At 47.6% G+C, this 19,661-nt stretch overlaps 1 protein-coding gene across 7 annotated transcripts in view; it reads left to right on the plus strand.

The window, feature by feature from the left end:
- AGAP1 (ArfGAP with GTPase domain, ankyrin repeat and PH domain 1) overlaps nucleotides 1–19,661 on the plus strand; it is a 562,160-nt gene that overhangs the window by 468,151 nt on the left and 74,348 nt on the right. For 3 of the 7 annotated variants that reach the window (XM_070780389.1, XM_070780388.1, XM_070780386.1), the window contains one exon: nucleotides 13,718–13,792. The exons of the other annotated variants lie outside the window; for them this stretch is intronic. In XM_070780389.1, the coding sequence (XP_070636490.1) occupies nucleotides 13,718–13,792 (75 nt within the window). The remainder of the gene's footprint in view (nucleotides 1–13,717; nucleotides 13,793–19,661) is intronic. 7 annotated transcript variants of the gene reach the window in all.

The raw sequence follows: 19,661 nt of genomic DNA on the forward strand, positions 1-19,661 counted from the left end.
GCTCTTTTCTTGGCAGTTTGCAGGTCCTGCCCACTCTATAACACATTACTTTCTCTCCCAAAGAATTAGAAGTTTAAATAATATGTTTTTTAAACCCAAATAATGCATATGGGGTACAGATTTATATGTTCCCTATCCATTCATGAAAGTGATGGATGAACACCTCAGGTCTTAAAACCATCAGTCCGTGAAGTTGGTACTTCTTTGGATTAAGTTGGTGTAGTTTCTTTTCCTGGCTATTTATTTGAGGATTTTGTATACAAAATGGATAAGAAGAGTACCTCGTATCACGTGTCCTGATAAAACTTATCTATGTCAGACAGTATTTTCTGGATGTACTGGTGATTACGTTTTTTTTCATATGTACCTATCACAGTTCATCCCTGTTTAAGACACCGATTTTGTCTCCTGACCAGTCTTGAGGCCGTTCCTGAGCTCAGACCTTCCTGGAGTAGATAAGTTACCACAGGCGTATGTGCCAGGGAATCTCAGGAAGCCAGCTTAGCATGGCTCTCTCTTTAATTTCATTAAACTCTGTCACTTTTATTAAAAAGATGATTTTGTGTGCTAATTAGAAGCTGAGATCTAAATTGAACATGAGCAAACTTTTTTCTCAGTGGATCAAAGCTTATTTTTTAATCATTAACAGCTAATCCTGAAAGTTAGCTGGAAACTTGTTCAGACATGTGTGTCTGTGCTCAGTCACTAGGGTATTTCTGACATTTTTGTGACCCCACGGACTGTGGCCCACCAGGCTCCCCTGTCCATGGGATTTTCCAGGCATGGTGCATCTTTATGAAATATGCATTGTAAATCCCTAAAAGGAAAAAGTAATTTAAAGGTCAACAATTCTAAATGAAATGCAGGGGAACAGAACAGCAACCCAAAGAACCAGCATCGGTAGATTATTGCTTCTGAAGAAGATTAGTTAAAAACATATGCTGAAGCCCACCTTCACAATGATGAATTAAATCTTTTCACACAACTGCCCATTGGGGTGGGCGTTCAAGATGTTAGGAATTTCAGTGGTACACGTGACATGTAATATTGACGCCACCCTAAGATTCACATTGTCTTTAGTTTGTAAAAGTGGGTTTAGTGAGTAGAAGCAGTGGTACAGTGTGATCAGATAGTTCTCTCTGTATATGTTACAAGTTACAAAATTTCCCCTTTGTTTAGTAATGTTACTCCTGGCATTTTATTCTAAAGAAACAAAGCAATTGGGAGGAGTAAACACTCCTGCCCAGAGATGCTGATCCTGGCACTGCTTCACAACGCTGCGTTAGTTTCCGCTGCACAAGGAAGTGAGTCAGCCGTGGTGGTGTTTCTGCTGCTTAGTCGCTCAGTCGTGTCTGACTCTTTGCGGCCCCATGGACTGTAGCCTACCAGGCTCCTCCATCCATGGAGTTTTCTAGGCAAGAGTACTGGAGTGGGTTGCCATTCCCTTCTCTGGGGAATCTTCCCAACCCCGGGATTGAACCCAGATCTCCTGCTTGGCAGGTGGGTTCCTAAGCACTGAGCCCCATGGGAAGCCCACGTTTATGTGTATCCCCTCCCTCTTCAGCGTCCCTCCCCACTCCTGCCCCAGCCCACTCATCTAGGTCATCACGGAGCCCCGAGATGACCTCCCTGTGCTAAACAGCAGATCCCCACTAGCTGTCTGTTTTACACATGGTAGTGTATATAGGTGTCCATTTGCCAAGTCGTGTCTGACTCTTTGTGACCCTGTGGACTGCAGCACTCAGGCCTCCCTGTCCCTCACCATCTCCCGGGGTTTGCCCAAGTTCATGTCCTTTGAATCGGTGATGCCGTCCAACCGTCTGATCTTCAGCCGCCCTCTTTCCCCTTCTCCCTTCAGTCTTTCCCAGTGTCGGGATCTTTGCCAGTGCTTTGGCCACGTGACGCGGAAAACTAGTTTGTGTGTGTCCGTTCAATCCTCCCAGTTCATCCCACCCCCTGTCCTTGTGGCTCAGCCAGTAAAGAATCCGCCTGCAATGTGGGAGACCTGGGTTCGATCCCTGGGTTGGGAAGATCCCCTGGAGAAGGGAAAGGCTACCCACTTCAGTATTCTGGCCTGGAGAACTCCATGGATGAGTCCATGGGGTCACAGAGAGTTGGACGCAACTGAGCGACTTTCACTTCACTTCACTTTGGTTTTTACATACTGCCTCTCCGTTCCACCCTGAGCCCACCCTGGCTGCCACGTGACATGTAGTCCTGTCGTCTCCGTTGGCGGCTCTTGGCTGGGGCATTTTCTCAGACTTCCCTTGTCTTTGATGACCTTGATGATTCTGAGGAGGACTGGTCAGGCTTATTGCAGGAGGCCCCTCAGGTGGGATGTGTCTGATGTTTTTCTCAGGGTTAGTCTAGAGTTTCAGGTTTGGGGGAGGAAGACCACACATCACATCACGTTGAGGCTGTGCACCATCAACAAGACGAGACTGTCAGTTTTGACCTTGATCACCTGGCTGGAGGGTGTTTGTCAGTTTCCTCCACTGAGTTACTCCCTCCCCCAGTGTGCCTCCACACTGTCCTCTTTGCAGGGAGGTCTCTGCACAGCCCTCACTTCAGGAATAGAGAATTATGCACCCCCTCCTTTAGGAGGGCTGCCTATGTAAACTGCTTGAAATTCTTTCATCCTGGAATATTTGCCTCTGCTCCCCGTTTATTAGTTTATTTGCTCACTGATAGCAGTACGGGCTGTTTATTCTATACTTGAGGTTATAATCCAGCACTGCTTTGTTTTCCAGCCTTCAGCCGTCGGGAGCTCTTTCATTTGGTTCTGTTTACCTGTTCGTTTTAGCGGTTGTTTACTTCCTAGAACTACAAGATGCTTCAGGCTCATCTTGTGCTTATCCTCTCTCAGTCCTAGAATTAACCATTTTTCCAAAGGTTCCCTGGTTCTGTTTATTGGAGAATGGTACTAGAAACCAAGATCTGGGGTCTAGGCATGCTTGTTGCTACTGGGATGTTATTTCTTCTTGGTCCTCTCAGCAGATTTAGCAAAATAAAGGAATATAAGTTATAGTCTAGCATGTATATTCACGTATCTATAAATATTTCCTATATAATTATTTGTACCTATATAGTAGCTTTAATAGCATAAAATTTGAGGTCACTAGATATTTAACAGTAAGGAATGACTGGGGCTTTCTTGGTGGCTCAGATAGTAAAGAATCTGCCTGTAATGCAGGAGATCCAGGTTTGATCCCTAAGTTGGGAAGATCCCCTCGAGAAGGAAATGGCGCCCACTCCATTATTCTTGCCTGGAGAATTCCAGGGACAGAGGAGCCTGGCAAGCTACAGTCCAAAGGTCTACAACTATGGTATATGTTAACCCCACAATGCAACTGTTAAAAGGAAAAGCTTTGAAAACCCTGGTAACTGTAACACCGTACAAACACAAGTATACTTGTAAGTATGATAATTACAGATGTAGGTATATACGAACTTCAGAAGGAAAATGGAGTGGATGGTTAGAGTGGTCACAGTTTATTCTTAATGTTAAACTGCAATGAAATTAATTTGGCTTCTACAGCAATATTTAAGAATCTTGTAATATGTTCTTACTTGAAGCTGAAAAAAGTTGATGTATTTAAATTATTTTCAGATGAAAGAAATGAGACATTTTTTATTTTGTTGCTATGGTACTGGCTTCTCCTACGATAATAATGACGTTTAATCATTCACAATAGCCAAGGACCATGCTAAGAAGTTGTGAAGTTATAGTCAAAGCAGTTTTAGGGGGAAGAAATCTGTTAGTGTTTAAAGGAATGTATTTCCACAAGAGCAAGAAGAATCAGGAATAGCATTCTTCTTTTGTTTCTCCGCTCTGATCTTTGTACTTGATTGACTCAGTAAGCACCACAGATCTTATGGCTTCCAGGATTTCTCAAGCCACAAATCAGAGTGCTCTCGAGAATTTCCGGTGAAGTCCTTCTTAAATGCAAAATGTTAAAAAGGTTTTCTAGCATATATTTTCCCCAGTCTTCTCAGGTTCAGCTGGCCACAGGGGGGAATGTGATGGACTGAATAACCCCAAAGTGTATCATTTAACTCCGCGGTTGTAGGAAGTCAGCTGCAAAGATGGCAGATCAAATGCAACGTCTGCCATTGTTGAGGCTGGTGGTCCAGTGATCACAGCCCCTCAATTACAGCCCTTCCAGGGAGCACGAGCAGCAGTCATTAAATCATTATGTCTTTGATTAGTTGCTCTAACTGGTCATTGCCTTTGAAATACGATAGCACAATTTGAAGTTTTATTAAACTTTTTTCTGGAACTGCTGAAAAAGATGTTGTGTTTAAAAAAAAATCGAAAAAAGGCTTGCCATGTATTTTATTGGAGGAGATTGAGAAGAAGAAAAAGAGGAAAAAAGAAAAGACGAATGTTTCCCATTATCAGTCATTTTGGTGGTCTCAGAAAGCCTAAGGTGGTCCCCGCGTGCCCACAGCCCGCTTCTCAGAGCAGCTGGCCCCCAGGGAGGGGACACGAGACGGGGCAGGTCAGGAGACCCGAACCCACTCCCAGGCCCTGCAGCCGCCTGCCTGTGTGAGCACAGCTGAGCACGGCTCGCAAAAGATGAGCTTCACCCTCACCATCCAGCTTGAAAAACCTGATTCAAACCTCACTTTTTTTTAAGTGAGAATTTGGTTTCCTTTTTCTTTCTTTTTTTCATACTGATTTATTTGCTTTTGGCTGCATTGGGTCTTAGTTGCCGCGTGCAGGATCTTCATCGCATCACGGGGATCTTTCCTCGCACGGACTCTCTAGTTGAGGCATGCAGGCCAGTAGTTGCTGCGCATGGACTGGGTTCCCTCGCAGCGTGAAAGTGAAAGTCACTCAGACGTGCCCAACTCTTTGGGACCCCATGGACTATATGGAATTCTCCAGGCCAGAATACAGGGGTGGGTAGCCTTTCCCTTCTCCAGGGGATCTTCCCAACCCAGGGACTGAACCCAGGTCTCCCACATCGCAGGCGGATTCTTCACCAGCTGATGGGACCTTGGTCTCCCGACGAGGGATGGAACCCAAGTCCCCTGCATCGCATGGTGGATTCTTAAACACGAGACCACCAGGCAGGTCCCTGCTCTGTGTCTCTGTTTTGAAGGTCAGGTGTTCAGTCCTTATACTACAGAACCATCAGAGTCCAGATAACCCTGTTCACTGAAAAACTAGGCTTTAATAAAAAAAGTCAGAATGTTCTTTGTGATGCTGAGAACCCAGCACCCGAAAGTGGCTCCTGCTCCCACACCCTCGTTGCATCCCAGACGAGAGTGACGCCCAGAGGCCAAGAAGCCCCAACTTCAGCATCCTAACAAGCCACCCCCCAATAGCCTTCCCTTCTCGAAATGAACAGCTGCTCCTTGAAGACATGGAAAGACATTTCCATTACTTGGTGATGTATTTCTCATCTCCATCTGAGAATGTGCCGAACCTAGAGTGGGAATATTTCTACTTCAACTCACTTTTTTTTTTATTTCAGTCCCTATTAAAAGTTACACTCTCGGTGTCAAGCTGAAATACCCAATTAATTGTGGGTACACTTGAACCCTTGCTCTGTGACTCAGTGTGTTTCTAGGCCGAAAGGGAAACCAACGCTCCACCTAATTGGAACTTCTGGTTTTATGGCGTATCCTGGAGTTTTCGCTTCGTTTTTATTTTCGATGTTTTCCGGGGTTAATGGTGTTTTCCGTGCTCGTCTGCATCAGCCCACTATGTGGAAGCCCTTGGCAGTTTTCAAATCGTAAGAGCTTTAAAGAAGCCGCCAATGTTGAAATTGTGTTTGCTGTTAGGAAAGTTGTTATGAGTTATTGGAAATGGAATTAAAACTGTATAACTAAGGATCGATTCCTTATTTCGGAGTTCTGTTTCATTAGGTATTTCGTCTCGTGTTCTGTGGGTTCAGATTACAGAAAAGAATGCTCGTCTTCGAGGAAGGACGAAGTTATTTTGCTTTCTCCACATTTGTCCTATTTTGCTTGGCCTCTGGTTTTGTTTAATCCTCTCAAAGACCCTTTTAATGGACATTTCAACACGACTACTCCTCTGTGTGGTAGCCTCTAGGAAATGACCATTATGTCAGGCCCTTCACAGCTAAAGTAGTGAGTTCACATCGTGGAAGAATCTTCGGGGTTGCATCTTATGGGAGAGAAAAAAAAAAAAGCCCACTGCCTTTTTTTTTTTTCCCACAAAAGAACAGAACATTTACCCAGTCTTGTTGAGCACATGAATGTTCAGATGCTGGCACAAAAGAAATCTCCAATCTCTAACCTCACAATGAAATTGCTCCGACAAAAGATCACGGAACACCGGGCGCACTAAAGTGGAAGAGACACAAAACCGCAGCGGTGTCTGACCCCGCCTGCAGAGGTTCCTGGGGGACCGTCTTTATCCAGTGTCCTGGTGCTGCGGTCCGGCTGCAGTGCTCCGAGGAGCCAAGGCAGTTCCCCGGCACCGGCGGCATTTATACCGGTGGCGTCTCTACAAGTAAATAAATACCCGTCTGAGGAGGACAGGGAGCCGAGCTATCGAACACGGTTATCATTTGGCTTCTCCAAGAGGTACAAGTTTCCGCTCCCCGGTAGGAAGGGAGAGGGTTATTTGTCTCATGCTGAGACAAGGCAGTCTTCAGAGATGCGTGGCACACCCTCGTCAACCCAGCCCCTTCCTGCGCCGGGCTAAAGAGATCCTATTAGTTCTCATAATTGATTCGAGGGCTGCAGCCTGCGTTTCCCCAGCTCTGCGCCATTCACGCCAGGGATGTAACTCATGCACACTTGAGCATCCCACATGGCTGGCAGGGCTCGGACACACCGCTCCTGGCTGCCTCATTTTTTAATCAGCTATCTGAGGAATATTTATCTAATCAACAAAGAGTGCTGTCAGAGGGACCAGCAGTGACATTAATATAAGTCTGTGGGCTCCTGGTGCAATGATGGAGGAAGAGTTTAGGAGAAAACCCTGCTCGTTTGAGTATGCCAACAGACTACGGAATATGTTTATTCCGCTTACAGAGAGCTAGTCAAAGGGTTTCCTATGTTGGAATTTTGCTCTGTGATTTGTTCTCAGGCATTCATATGCTGTAGTTTAAAAAAAAAAAAAGTGTTTTTTTGGTTTTTTTTTTTTTTTTTAGAGAAACAAAATGAATTTTCCTTTAAACGAAAATTTAAGTCCTTATGATCATCACGGGGAACTTGGATGAAAAGCTGTAGTGTCCAAAAGTAAAGAGGTGTGTAATAACTGGGAGTCGTTAACTCTAAGTGATTCCAGCTCCTCTGACTTAGCCGAAAGCCATCATTTGCACGTTTTCCCTTTCTGTCTCCTCTGAAAAGGTGGTGACTGCCTGTTAGTAATTATAAGGAGTTGAGTATGCGGTGCACAAAACTCGTCGTGTGTAGCGCTCAGACACCTCAGAGGGATGTTCTGTGCATTAGACTTTATGCCAGCTTTCCTTCTTCAGATGTGTGGCTGGGGTGGCCAGCCGTCAGGACCTGGGTGAACTGGGTCGTGGCCACCCACCCCTCAGCCTGGCAGCCCTCTCGCCCAGAAAATCTGTCAGCCGAGGATGTGGACACCATCAGGTCTGTGCTCTGGGGGGACAGGGTCACGTGACACCCCCAGTGCGCGTGTTCTGATACTTACCAACCTTTGCACCAAAGTCACCTCTCTCCTCCTCTCCTTGTAATTCAAAGATCGCCTTTTAAAGTCGGTTTTCATAATCCCTTCAGTGTTCATACGCTGAGGGCTGTTTGTCAGTTCTGAGGGGAAGTTACAATACCCTTGTTAATCAGAGGCTGCTGCTAAGTCGTTTCAGTCGTGTCCGACTCTATGCGACCCCATAGATGGAAGCCCACCAGGCTCCCCCGACCCTGGGATCCTCCAGGCAAGAGTACTGGAGTGGGTTGCCATTTCCTTCTCCAATAAATGAAAGTGAAAAGTGAAAGGGAAGTCGCTCAGTTCTGTCCAACTCTTAGCGACCCCATGGACTGCAGCCTACCAGGCCCCTCCGTCCATGGGATTTTCCAGGCAAGAGTACTGGAGTGGGGTGCCATTGCCTTCTCCATATCAGAGGGCAGTACACTTTTTGCTTTCTTACAGTTTGGAACACGAGTCTCTATACTGTCTTAACCTGCCTTTTCCACGATGTTAATCCTTAGAAAATATCTTCCAACCAGACTCCTGATGAGCTTCACCTCCCGCTGCTGTTAGTTCTCGACCCTCAGCTGTGTGCCCCATGTGCCTCCTTGCGTTGTGACAGTCCAGCAGCTGTCTAGGATTCCACCCAAGTCCACGGTTCACATTTTGTTGCCGTTATGGGAAGGATGCTACAGTGTTCAGCTAAAGCCTTCCTTTCCCAGGCCCCCTGACGTTTCTGCTGACGCAGACGGATTCAGAAAGATCCACTTAATTTGCAGGCTGGGGACTTCCCCTGGCGGTTCAGTGGTTAAGGTGCTTCCAGTACAAGGCATGGGTTCCAGTAACTAAGGGCCCCACATGCCATGTGGCGCGGCCAAGAAAATAAAAGAAAATTTCATTAATTAATTTTTGAAAAGTAATAATTTGCAGGCTGCAGTGGTATGTGGCCCATCTCACTGTCTACATTTGTTGTCGTCATTCTGTTTGCGACCCCATGGACTGCAGCTCACCTGGCTTCTTTGTCCTTCACCATGTCCTTGAGCTTGCTTAAACTCATGTCCATTGAGTCAGTGAGGTCATCCGACCGTCTCGTCCTCTGTTGCCCCCTTCTCTTCCTGCCTTCAGTCTTTCCCAGCATCAGGGTCTTTTCTAACGAGGCGGCTCTTTCACATCAAGTGGCCAAAGATAAGACCGTCTGTCTACACTGGGACTGACCATGAGTTTGCACTAGATCTGGAACTTCGTGTCATGGGGTTGAGTCTGTGTCCATTAAAATGTGCACGTGTGTTCTCAAACACTGGAGACGGTGGTGTTGAAGCGCTGTGCCTTTCCAATAGTCAGGTAAGGCATTCTCAGCTCCCAGGTGGTGCTAGTGGTAAAGAGCCCGCCTGGCAGTGCACGAGATGTAAGAGATGAAGGCTTGGTTCCTAGGTCCAGAAGATCCCCTGGAGGAGGGCCTGGCAACTCACTCCAGTATTCTTGCCTGGAGAATCCCTTGGACAGAGGAGCCCGGTGGTCTATGGTCCCATCTGGTTGCAAAGAGTTGGACACGACTGAGGGACTTAGCATGCACGCAGAATGTAAGGCATTCTGGAAACTGCTCACAGAAGAGACTGTTGTTTACCCAATTAGCAGAAGAGCAGAATGGAAAATACCGATGGAATGCTCACACCCTGCTGCCTTTTTGTCCCATAACAGGAAATTCTCATATTAAAATAATTGTTTTATGTGAAATGAGTGAAAAAAATCAAAGTAAGTTAACCTTTGTTTAAAAAGATGAAACTGTATTCCTGAAACATTTTTAAACGCTAAAAAAAAATTTTTTAAGCTAAATTTTTTTTTTAAATATTTATTAAGTATAGTTGTTTTACAGTGTTGTGTTAGTTTCTGCTATACAGCAAAGTGAACCAGCGATATGTATACATATATCCCCTCTCTTTGGATTTCCTTCCCATTTAGGTCACCACAGAGCACTGAGTAATCAAGATAGTATGGTACTGGCACAAACAGAAATACAGATCAATGGAACAGGAGAGAACGCCCAGAGATAAACCAACACACCCATGGTCACCTAATCTATGACAGAGGAGGCAAGAATATACAAAGAACTCTACTAAAAACTAAATATTTAATTAAAATAAAGATTACCCAGGAAATTTAGTCGTTCGAGCCAGCTCCACATGGAGTCCTCAAGAGTCACGGACTAATCCAAAGGCCTGCGGTCAAAAGCTGCTGCCGGCGTGATGGCCTTGGTGTGCGCTGGTCCATGGAGGCAGCATCCAGCCAGCAGCATCAGGTTGCCTCACTCCTGGGTCTGTTGGGTGCAGCGTCCTCCTTTCCTTAGAGGTGAATCCACGCAGCAGCACTGCACATAACCTGAGATTTTATTGATGATAATATGATTGTATTTTCTCATTGAGAAGCTTCTAAACAAGTGGACTTAGAGCAATCAATGCCCCAGGAGACAAATGCACGTCTCAGGACCTCTGTATCAGCCAGAAAATGTCCATTTGTTTAGGAGGAAGAAAAAGGCATGACATTTTACACATTAAAATTGATTATTTCATCAATAGGTTAATAGAAAACCAGGCTTCGAGTTCCCTTCCTGCTTATCCATCCACACAGTAATGGGAGGCTGGGGTTTGAAAAATGCCAGGTGGGAAACAAGCAGGAAAGAGGTTTCTGCACCAGCTCTGCTTCCTTGCAGAGGGGCGCCCAGCCCCGACTCTGCCTATTTATATGTAAATGCTTTAGAACGAGGTAAGTTTTTCCACTGAGAAGTGCAGTTTCTGTGGCTGTGACTTTCTGGAACTTTTGAAACATGGGCCAAGATGCCAGAGCTTGGGCTGTTGAGATTATCAAGTACATGCTTAATTCTCTGAACATACGACTTGTAGCTGAATGCGTGTGAATGAATGCGTGCTCAGTCACGTCTGACTCTTTACAACCCCCTGGACTGTAGCCCGCCAGGCTCCTCTGCCCATGGGATTTCCCACGCAAGAAAACTGGAGTGGGTTGCCATTTCCTGCTCCAGGGGATCTTCCGACCCAGGGATGAACCTGCGTCTCTTGCGTTTTCTGCATTGGCAGGTGATTTTTTTTTTACCACTGTGCCACTTGGGAAGCCACTTCTACCTGAGGAACCTGGTATTTATCCACTGAACATTTCCCAAGGAAACGCTCAAACACTATGACTGGTTTCCTTTGTCTCACATGATCTTTGTAATAGTGGTTGCACTTGAAGCCCCTGTTGCCAGGTATGGTGTTAACTGGGACAATACCTTATAGATAAGACACCTTGAAAGTGTAGAGATTAGGGAAGCTTCTGCACTGATGGAAAATTAAATTTGGACCTATATACTGTAGAAGGGACTTGTTCAACCTTACTAGGTTAGAGATGACATTTCTTTTTTTGTCTTTTTAAAATTTATTTTGTTGAAATGTAGTTGACTTACAATATTGTGTAAGGACTCTTGAGAATCCCTTGGACTGCAAGGAAATCAAATCAGTCAATCACAAAGGAAATCAATCTTGAATATTCAAGTACTGAAGTACTTGAAGCTCCAGTACTTGGACTACCTGATGTGAAGAGCCAACTTGTTAGAAAAGACCCTGATGCTGGGAAAGACTGAAGCAGGAGGAGAAGGGGACGATAGAGGATGAGATGGTTGGATAGCATCACCGACTCAATGGACATGAGTTTGGGCAAGCTCCGGGAGGTGGTGAAGGACAGGCAAGCCTGATGTGCTGAAGTCCATGGGTCGCAAAGAGTCAGACACGACTGAGCGACTGAACAACAATCTTGTGTTAACAGTTGTACAGCAAAGTGATTCAGCAACATATATGTATATTATTTTTCATATTCTTTTCCATTGTGGTTTACTGCAGGATCTTGGGTAGAGTTCCCTGTGCTATACAGAAGGACCTTATTGTTTAAGTCTTCTATATATAACAGTTTGCATCTACTAAACCCCAGACTCCCAAGACATTTCTTATTAATATGAGTTTTCAAGCCACAGAGTCCTTCTTGGTCATTTAGTCACAGCTTCACTTTTTCTTCTTTAGAATCAGGTGACAGCTAACTCACATCTAGTTTTTATTCTCATTAACATAAAATGTGCATCCTGATTATAGAGTACTGTTTCTCAAATATATCTTATGTTGTCACGCCAAGGAAGTCCAGAGTGCACCAACGTGCTTGGCATTCCCTTCAGCAGTGGAAGTCCTTGTGAAGACCTGGTCCTCTCCCTGTTTGTTCAAGGCCCCAGAACTTGACGCCCCCACAGCCTGCACTGTACTGTCTAAGCTTGAGTCTTTTGGCCCTAAGCTACCGCAGGCCAGACCAGCCAGCCCGTCCTAAGCCTGGAATGTGTTGGGGTGAGCAAGCTGGCCCCTGACCGATGCATGCCTTGCTTTGTAGTCCATCTGTGACCAGTGTGTCAGTCTGCAGTGAGCCTCAGACACACTTGTGGAAACACACACACCTGCCTCCCCAGGTCGGCACTTCATACCTGCATTAAACAAGTGCTCCCTGAGAGCTCAGCTGGTAAAGAATCCGCCTGCAATGTCGGAGACCTGGGTTCGATCCCTGGGTTGGGAAGGTCCCCTGGAGAAGGGAAAGGCTACCCTCTCTAGTATTCTGGCCTGGAGGATTCCCTGGACTGTATAGTCCATGGGGTCGCAGAGTCACATGTGCCAGAACGGCTCTTGCTCACTTCACTGTCCAACGAAAGCCTCGTGCGAGGCTCGATAAGTTTCTCTTCCTGGCTGTGGAAGTCAAAAGAGACAGGTGGTCCGATCGTGCCCTGTCCTCAGGAGCTTGGGTGCCTGTGGCCGTCCTGTCTGTCCACACCGGGTCTCTGATCTTCAGCCACATTAGCCTGAAGACTTGTTTCTCGAGAACCACCCTGTCTGTTTGCTCTTCATGTATGTCTCCTCTGAAGGGCTGATGGGAGGCAACCTGTTTGCCCTGTGTGTCGGGTTCCTGAGCTGGGGGGTGAGAGGGTGTGGGGCCGATGAGGTGAAGATCTGTGTGTGGAGAAGAGTGTTCGGGGAGGGGGAGAGGGGCTTAGCACCCCAGGTCGTCACCACACACAGTGTGAGCTGTGCGCTGCCTTGCCCATGGGGAACTCGTCCTGCGCTTCACTTCCGAACCCAGGGCTGCCCTGTGGGTCTCTTGGTGTTTGTCTTTTTCTCTTGGATGCTTTCTTCAGTGAACAGAGAGCTTAAGGGGGCGTGTGCTCTTTGGGTCCCTCGGTTCAGAGCCCCCGAGCCGCCTCCTGTAGGAAGGGAAATGGAACCACCATCAGCCGCACAGCACGTTGAGTCGAGTTTAGCTGGTCCAGATCACAATACGTCTGGGGAGAAAACGCTTCCTTTTTTCTTTTTTTTAACGGCTCTGGGAGTTACAGACCTGCCGTCTGCAGCATACGCAGGAGCTATTTGATTTGACGTTCACCTAGTGTTTTGCCAGATCCAAGGGCTTATGTCTACTGGCCTCGGTAGCTCCTGCAAAAGACACTCTAGCGACAAAGAACCCATCTGCCAGCCTAGGAGACGCAGAGACTTGGGTTCGGTCCCTGGGTCGGGAAGATCCCCTGGAGAAGGGAATGGCAACCCACTCCAGTCTTCTTGCCTGGAGCATCCCATGGACAGAGGAGCCTGGCAGGCCACAGTCCATGGGATCACAGAGTCGGACATGGCTGAAGCCACTTAGCACGCACACGCACCGGCCCCCAGGGACAAGGCCGGCTTTGCTCAGTTGTCAGTAGGCGCTGTAGAACTGGCAGGACGAGGCGGGTGCATGAACTTCCTTGTCTGGGCTTTTGCTGGATTCTGTGCAAACCTAAGGATGCTGGCTGGCCTCTCTCCGCCCTGCCCGAGACCCCCTGCGCTTCGGGCCTGGGAGGCCTGGCCGGGAGACGAGCCTCCCCTCCCGGCGCCCACCTGCCTCCCGGGGACTGCACGTCGGAGGTGATGTCACGCGCTCCGTGGGCATTTCTTTTCTCCCCTTTTCATTTGTTTCTTTTCCTTTTTGTTTTCTCTCTTTCTCCCCCCTCCCCTCTCTGCTCTCGGGATGCAGCCAAACGCAAAGCATGGAAACTAAACCGTGTTGGTAGCCTGCGAAATATTTACAGCAGCAGCACCAACACCGAAGGTAACGCCGCCCCCGCCCCCACACCCTCCGCAGCCCCTCGCCCTGTCCTTCCCGCCTTCCCGCCTTCCTTCCCTCCCGATGCAGAAATGGAAATGCGATTCGCCCAAAGCCGCATGCACCCCAATTGTGTTTGCAGAGTCATTCCTGTGGTCTTTTCATCTTTTTGTTTGTGTGTTTGATTTTTTTTTTTTACCATTCATGTTCCTTTCAGCTTACTTAAATTTTGACCTTTCCCTTGCCGTCCTAGACTAGTGATGTTTAAATTACTTCAGAAACCTATTTTCTCCTCTTTTTTTTTCTTTTCCTTTCTACGTGTGGGCACTCAGTGTAATATTTCCCAAGTTATTACAGTTTTTAAAAGTGTTAGTATCAGGTGTAATGATCTGTAGCCGAATACAATAGTGTGCCGTGACATTTAAGTAACAGTCTTAATTTGTTTTGTGGAAACATTCTCCGTAATGCTCTCTGCAGCTCTAATCCAGAAGCAGCCAGGCCCGGGTCATTTGCATGGGCTGCTATCGCTTGTAAATTCAGTATATTGTTGTGTTTCTAAAGGTCGTCTGGTGCCAAAGTTCACAAATTGACTTGCGTTGCTTTTTTCACCGAAGACAGCCGTCATTGCCTTTGTATAATAGCAGATTGAATTTCCCCCCCTCCCCGCCTTCATTTGAAACAACACAATTATAAATTGCCCTTTTTTTTATGATTACAAATGTCAGGGGTCAGAATTATTTTGATGCCAGGCAAAAAAAAACCACCCGCACCAGCCCCAGCCCTTGTAAGGGAGGCTGGCGTACGTGCGATGCAAAACGGGTCACAATCCAGCAATCTCGGGATAATGGGGGGACTTTTTTTTTTTTCACTTAAGTGCAAGCCAAAGGGGTCAGGTAATCGCAAGCTCGTGCCCTAACACTAATTGACTTATTTGGGGATGATTATAACTGTAATATTTTTCTTAATGTCACTGTTTTCTGGGCTGTTGATTTTAGCGATTGCCAAGCAGTGGCATTAAATCTCTTGTAAATTTTAAATTGCACGCTGTTTCTGTAAACAAGTCCCCCTCTTCACATCCCGATCATTAACCTTTGCTGATTTATATCACCGTCTTTTTTCCTTTCTTCCACAATTACTCCTGTCTCACCACCAAAACCCCAGCTGTCCACCAGAAAAGAAAAAAAAAAAAAGGCGTCTGAAAAACAAAATTACATTTTCATGATGGCTTGTTAAAGAACTCTTGTTTTAATCATAATCTTTATTTTTCATTCCTCAAGGGGAATCTCTCAACTGTTAAGGTACCAGTGGAGCTTGACCCCCCCCACCCACCCACCACCTTGGTATTTTCTTTCAAAGCATTCGCTCAAGAGAGACAAAAATGAGAGAGAAAAATAATAGAAGCTTAGAAACAGTCGCCTGCAGTATCATTTTCTGCTGTCCTTTAAAGGGTATTAAGTGTCCTCATTCTCCATGCTTTAATGTTAGTTTTTCCGTTTAGGGTTCATAATCATCTCTCTTGCCTCTGTCCCTATCAGCCATGTTTTTCTTGTGTGTGTGCATTTGTCACAACAAATTCGTTTATTGACTTCCAGCCTTTCAGCAATATTTGTGAGGTCTGGTTTTATCTGTGGTTGTATACAAAACTGGGGGGGAGGAGGAGGTAGGCAGACAGCCCTCCCACCCCCGAGACTTGCAGATGGGGTCTTCCTGGAGACACTGACAAGGAAGTGTCTCACGACAGGTGTGACAGTTTGCAGAAGTGGGAACTTCTCAGCCTTGACCAGCCAGGTAACCTGCAAAGTCCGCCCTGCCCAGCACTCCTGGGTGGGGCGGGACCATGATGCTCTCTGAAATCTGTAAATATGGCAACAGTGCAATGCACTCAGGGTCCCGTCAACTGCCAGTACTCCAGCTAGTCCTGAAGATGCTGGAGTAGACAGTGTCCAGTTCTCCGTCACACTTTCCTTCATTTCTGTTCAGCCCGCAGTTACATTTATGAATCTTCAGTGAAGTGACATGGCCGTTCTTCATTTACTTTGGGTATCTTTCAAGACTGTTATCTGTATGTACCAAGTCTCATGTCATACAGCTTTTAAGATGACAGTACTGAATTCATGTAACTATATGAAAACATCAGAACGCTTTTCTGATTTCTCATCTTTTTCTATATGGTATCACCTCCTATTTTCTGTCTATAAATTGACCCTTCGTGAAAAGTCGTGTTTCAAACATTCTAACTTTTGTTGTAACCTGAGTCCTTGAGTGTTCCCCTAAAGATACCCCAAATGGAATATTTTTTAAACTGGTTCGCTTGAGTAATTTGTTCAGCTGCTGCTGCTAAATCGCTTCAGTCATGTCCAACTCTGTGTGACCCCATAGACAGCAGCCCACCAGTCTCCCCTGTCCCTGGGATTCTCCAGGCAAGAACACTGGAATGGGTTGCCATTTCCTTTTCCAGTGCATGAAAGTGAAAAGTGAAAGTGAAGTCACTCAGTCACGTCCAACTCTTCGTGACCCCATGGACTGCAGCCTACCGGGCTCCTCGGTCCATGGGATTTTCCAGGCAAGAGTACTGGAGTGGGGTGCCATTGCCTTCTCCAATTTGTTCAGAGGTATCCACAAAATACTGTTGACACCAGAGTTTCCTGTAGAGGGAGTTAGAACTTGAGTTTCGGGGGTGGTGGGCAGGCCCTGTCCAAGGAGCTTGTCCACACCCCTCCATCCAGCCCCAGAGAGAGCAGCACAGACACGGTGGGGCTCACCCCAGGACAGGCTGGTGACAGACGGGCAAGACCAAGAAGTGAACCTGATGGTCTCGCGCCAAAGCCCTTTCTCACTCACATTCATTCTTCTGGCCCCAGGGCCACGTCTCCTCATTGAACCTTCACTGCCAGGTAGGTACTTCGTTACAGGTGGGAGTTTAAGCAAGTCAGACGGTTTTCTGCAGGGCCTGGAGCTGGCATCTTCCAGAGACAGGTCATGTGCCCGGATCTCCCGGCTCCGTGACCCTTCTCCTGGGTTCTCGTGGAAAGAGTCAAGGATGAATGTCAGGAGTGGATGAAAATAAATTAAACAGAACTAATTAGGGACACACATGGACAGGATTAGAAAACAAACAAAAATATGTTCTCTTCCACTTTTTTTTTCTGTCCACTGGGGCTAATTATCTCTGAAACCAAGCTGGAAACCTCGTTTGTATGTATAATATTGCCCTAATTTTTAAACCTCCGTTTACTTTATAAAAACTCAGTTTTTTCCCAACGTTGGTGAAATTTAAATTCCTTCAACAAGAATACGACTTTAATTTTTCCATCTTGGGAGCCTGTGTGCGAGGTGGGATGGAAGGTTTGTGATGCGATTCTTCACTTTGTAACTGCCTGTTAGGCCAAGGGGAAAATGTATCTGAAGTCTGGTGGGTGAGGCTGGACTTGGGAATATTCAACTCCAAGGGAAACATGTTTCTGGAAACAGAGAGACCTGAGCAGAAGCGGACGTTGTGCGGCAGGACGCACAGCCAGGCAGCCGGCTGCGTGGTCTGTGAGCAGCATCACCCCAGTAGGAGGACGCGGAATCCGTGTGCGTGTCCTCAGTCCTCAACATTCCCTGCACCGCTGGGGTGGGTCAGACCATCACCCACTGTGCGGTGGGCCAACCATGGACTCTTCTGGGAGTTTTCAGCTCTCCCTGCTCCTACAGAAGAAGGCACAGGGTGAAGTGTAAATGGGTAAAGAGATGTATCGTGGAACACAGAGCATCTCCAGGGGTGCCAGGCCCACCCACGCCGTATGTATGGGACAGGCCATGTCAGTCGACTACCAGCGGGGTTCAGTACAGCCCGAAGTGCCGGCTCAGCCCTGGTGTAGACTCCGTGTCTGTGGATGGAACTTGCCCCAGAGGCAGGCATGTGATGCCTACCTGGGGTCCTTGGCCATAGCGCAAAGGCCAGATGGGGGAACTCGGAGGTGCCAAGCACCATGGCTCCACACAGGCCCCGTTGTGGAGAAACATGAGTCTCATTCTGGTGGTCCCTCGGGCCCCAGTCACGCCCACACCCCCTTCCTCCAGTGGACGGCCAAGAGTGTCCCTCTTCTAGGAGCAGACACGAGCAGGCCAGCCCGTGGCCGGCCTAACTCTGCGATGTCCTCTCCACCCTCTGGAGTCCTCAGGCACAGATCTGAGATGCCCCCCTCATCCACGTCCAGTTCAGTTACAGGTGATGTTCACGTGCTCCCGCCTGTCAAGGACCCACGGATGGTGCAGGTGCCCAGAGCTGGACCCCAGGCAGATGGAGGGTCAGGCTGACAGTCAGCCCAGGAAGGGTCACAGAGACCCTGAGGCAGGGTGAGAAAGGAGAATTTCCAACCAGGCTCTGCTGGCCTGGAGGTTTAGAGGAGACTGAGGCCACAATGGATTCTGGAGTCTGGAGCCGTGATGTGCCCCAGGGCTGAGGACTCAGATTTCCTGGCATCCTGTCCTGTGACCAGCAACCCCTGTCCCCAGCGGCCTTCCCCAAGCCCCGTGTGTGTGCTGACCTGTATGGGGCCACCATCTGAGGCTGCCTTCCACACTACAGCCAGGCTCTTCTTCTCCGTAAGTCATGTACATACTTGTCGTCAAAGCCTGGTTCCTGATCAGAAGCCACAGAACTATCTTAAGCAACTAGTCCTGGTCTAGTTCTCACGTCCCCACGTCTTAGCTCAAAGCTGGGGCCATCCCCACGCCCTCTCTGCACCTCGGTTTCCCCATCTGTAAAGTGGGGACAGTCAGCGAGGTCCTGTGTCCAGAGACAGGTAACACGGCGCCTGCACGCACCGCTCCCACTGCTCCTAGTGTCAGAGATGCCACGGACGCACTCAAAGAAAAGGCAGAAGATTGAGCACCATCTACATAGCAGGGAGCTGAGATTCGGCAGGAAGCGTTGCCCCTGAAAGTGTAAGAGGGGATTTTAAAAGTCAAACTTCCTTTTCCCAGACGCCTTTCACTACCTCTCCCGGTTCCACTGTACCCTCGTCCTCCAAAGACCCATCAGATGTAGAAACTGGGCTCTTGAGTCCAGCATGCCTGTGTCCGACCCCAGCTCTGCCGTGTTCCCGCTTTGTGAATTCCTGGTGTTGCTGGGCCTCTCCTCCCTGCTTAGTTTTCTTTCTCCGAAATGGAGACCATAAAACCTGCACCAAAGGACAGCTGAAGAAGAAATTGAGAGAGGCAGATGAAGCCCTGACTGTGGAACTGGGTACACTCTGGTTGCTGCGAAACTGTCATAAAGGCTGACATCATAGAAAACCATCTCTGGGAACACACTGCATGAAGCACAGACGTTTTAGGCCTGTGGAATGTGTCCGTACAGGGCAGGATCGGCCAAAGCCAGCCCTCTTCAACCATGAACGGCCAAGATTTCATGCAGATAAATCCAGATTTAGGAAACCCTTTCGCTGGAGCTTGCTTCAGGATTTGACTTTCTCGGGAGAGAAGCAAGATTGCCAGCTTTTTCCAGCCCTCAGCATTTCAAAGAAAAGATGAGATAGATAATCATCCCTGTGCTGAGCTGCAGCCAGGAGAGAAGAGCCGGAGGTGGGGGCAGCGTGGAAGGTTCTAGAGCCTGCCCATCAGAGTGTCCTTGTTCTCACTCTGGGCTCTGGGCAGAGGAAGGGTCCTGGGCCCCATGTCCCAGTAGATTCGGAGAGCAGGGGACCTCTGAAAAGTGATGAATGTAAGTTAGAATGAGTAGCAAACGGTAAGCGTATGGAGCATTGCTTAGTAACCAGATAAATGCCAACAGGGGTCTCTGGGTTCCCTCTTTCTAAACTGAAAGCTGGGGCCTTGAGTATTCTCGGGGTGCCTGGGCCCGAGCCGGTGCCAGCATGTTGACACAGCC

Source organism: Bos indicus, chromosome 3, assembly GCF_029378745.1.
Source record: "Bos indicus isolate NIAB-ARS_2022 breed Sahiwal x Tharparkar chromosome 3, NIAB-ARS_B.indTharparkar_mat_pri_1.0, whole genome shotgun sequence".
Classification (NCBI taxonomy): Eukaryota; Metazoa; Chordata; class Mammalia; order Artiodactyla; family Bovidae; genus Bos; species Bos indicus.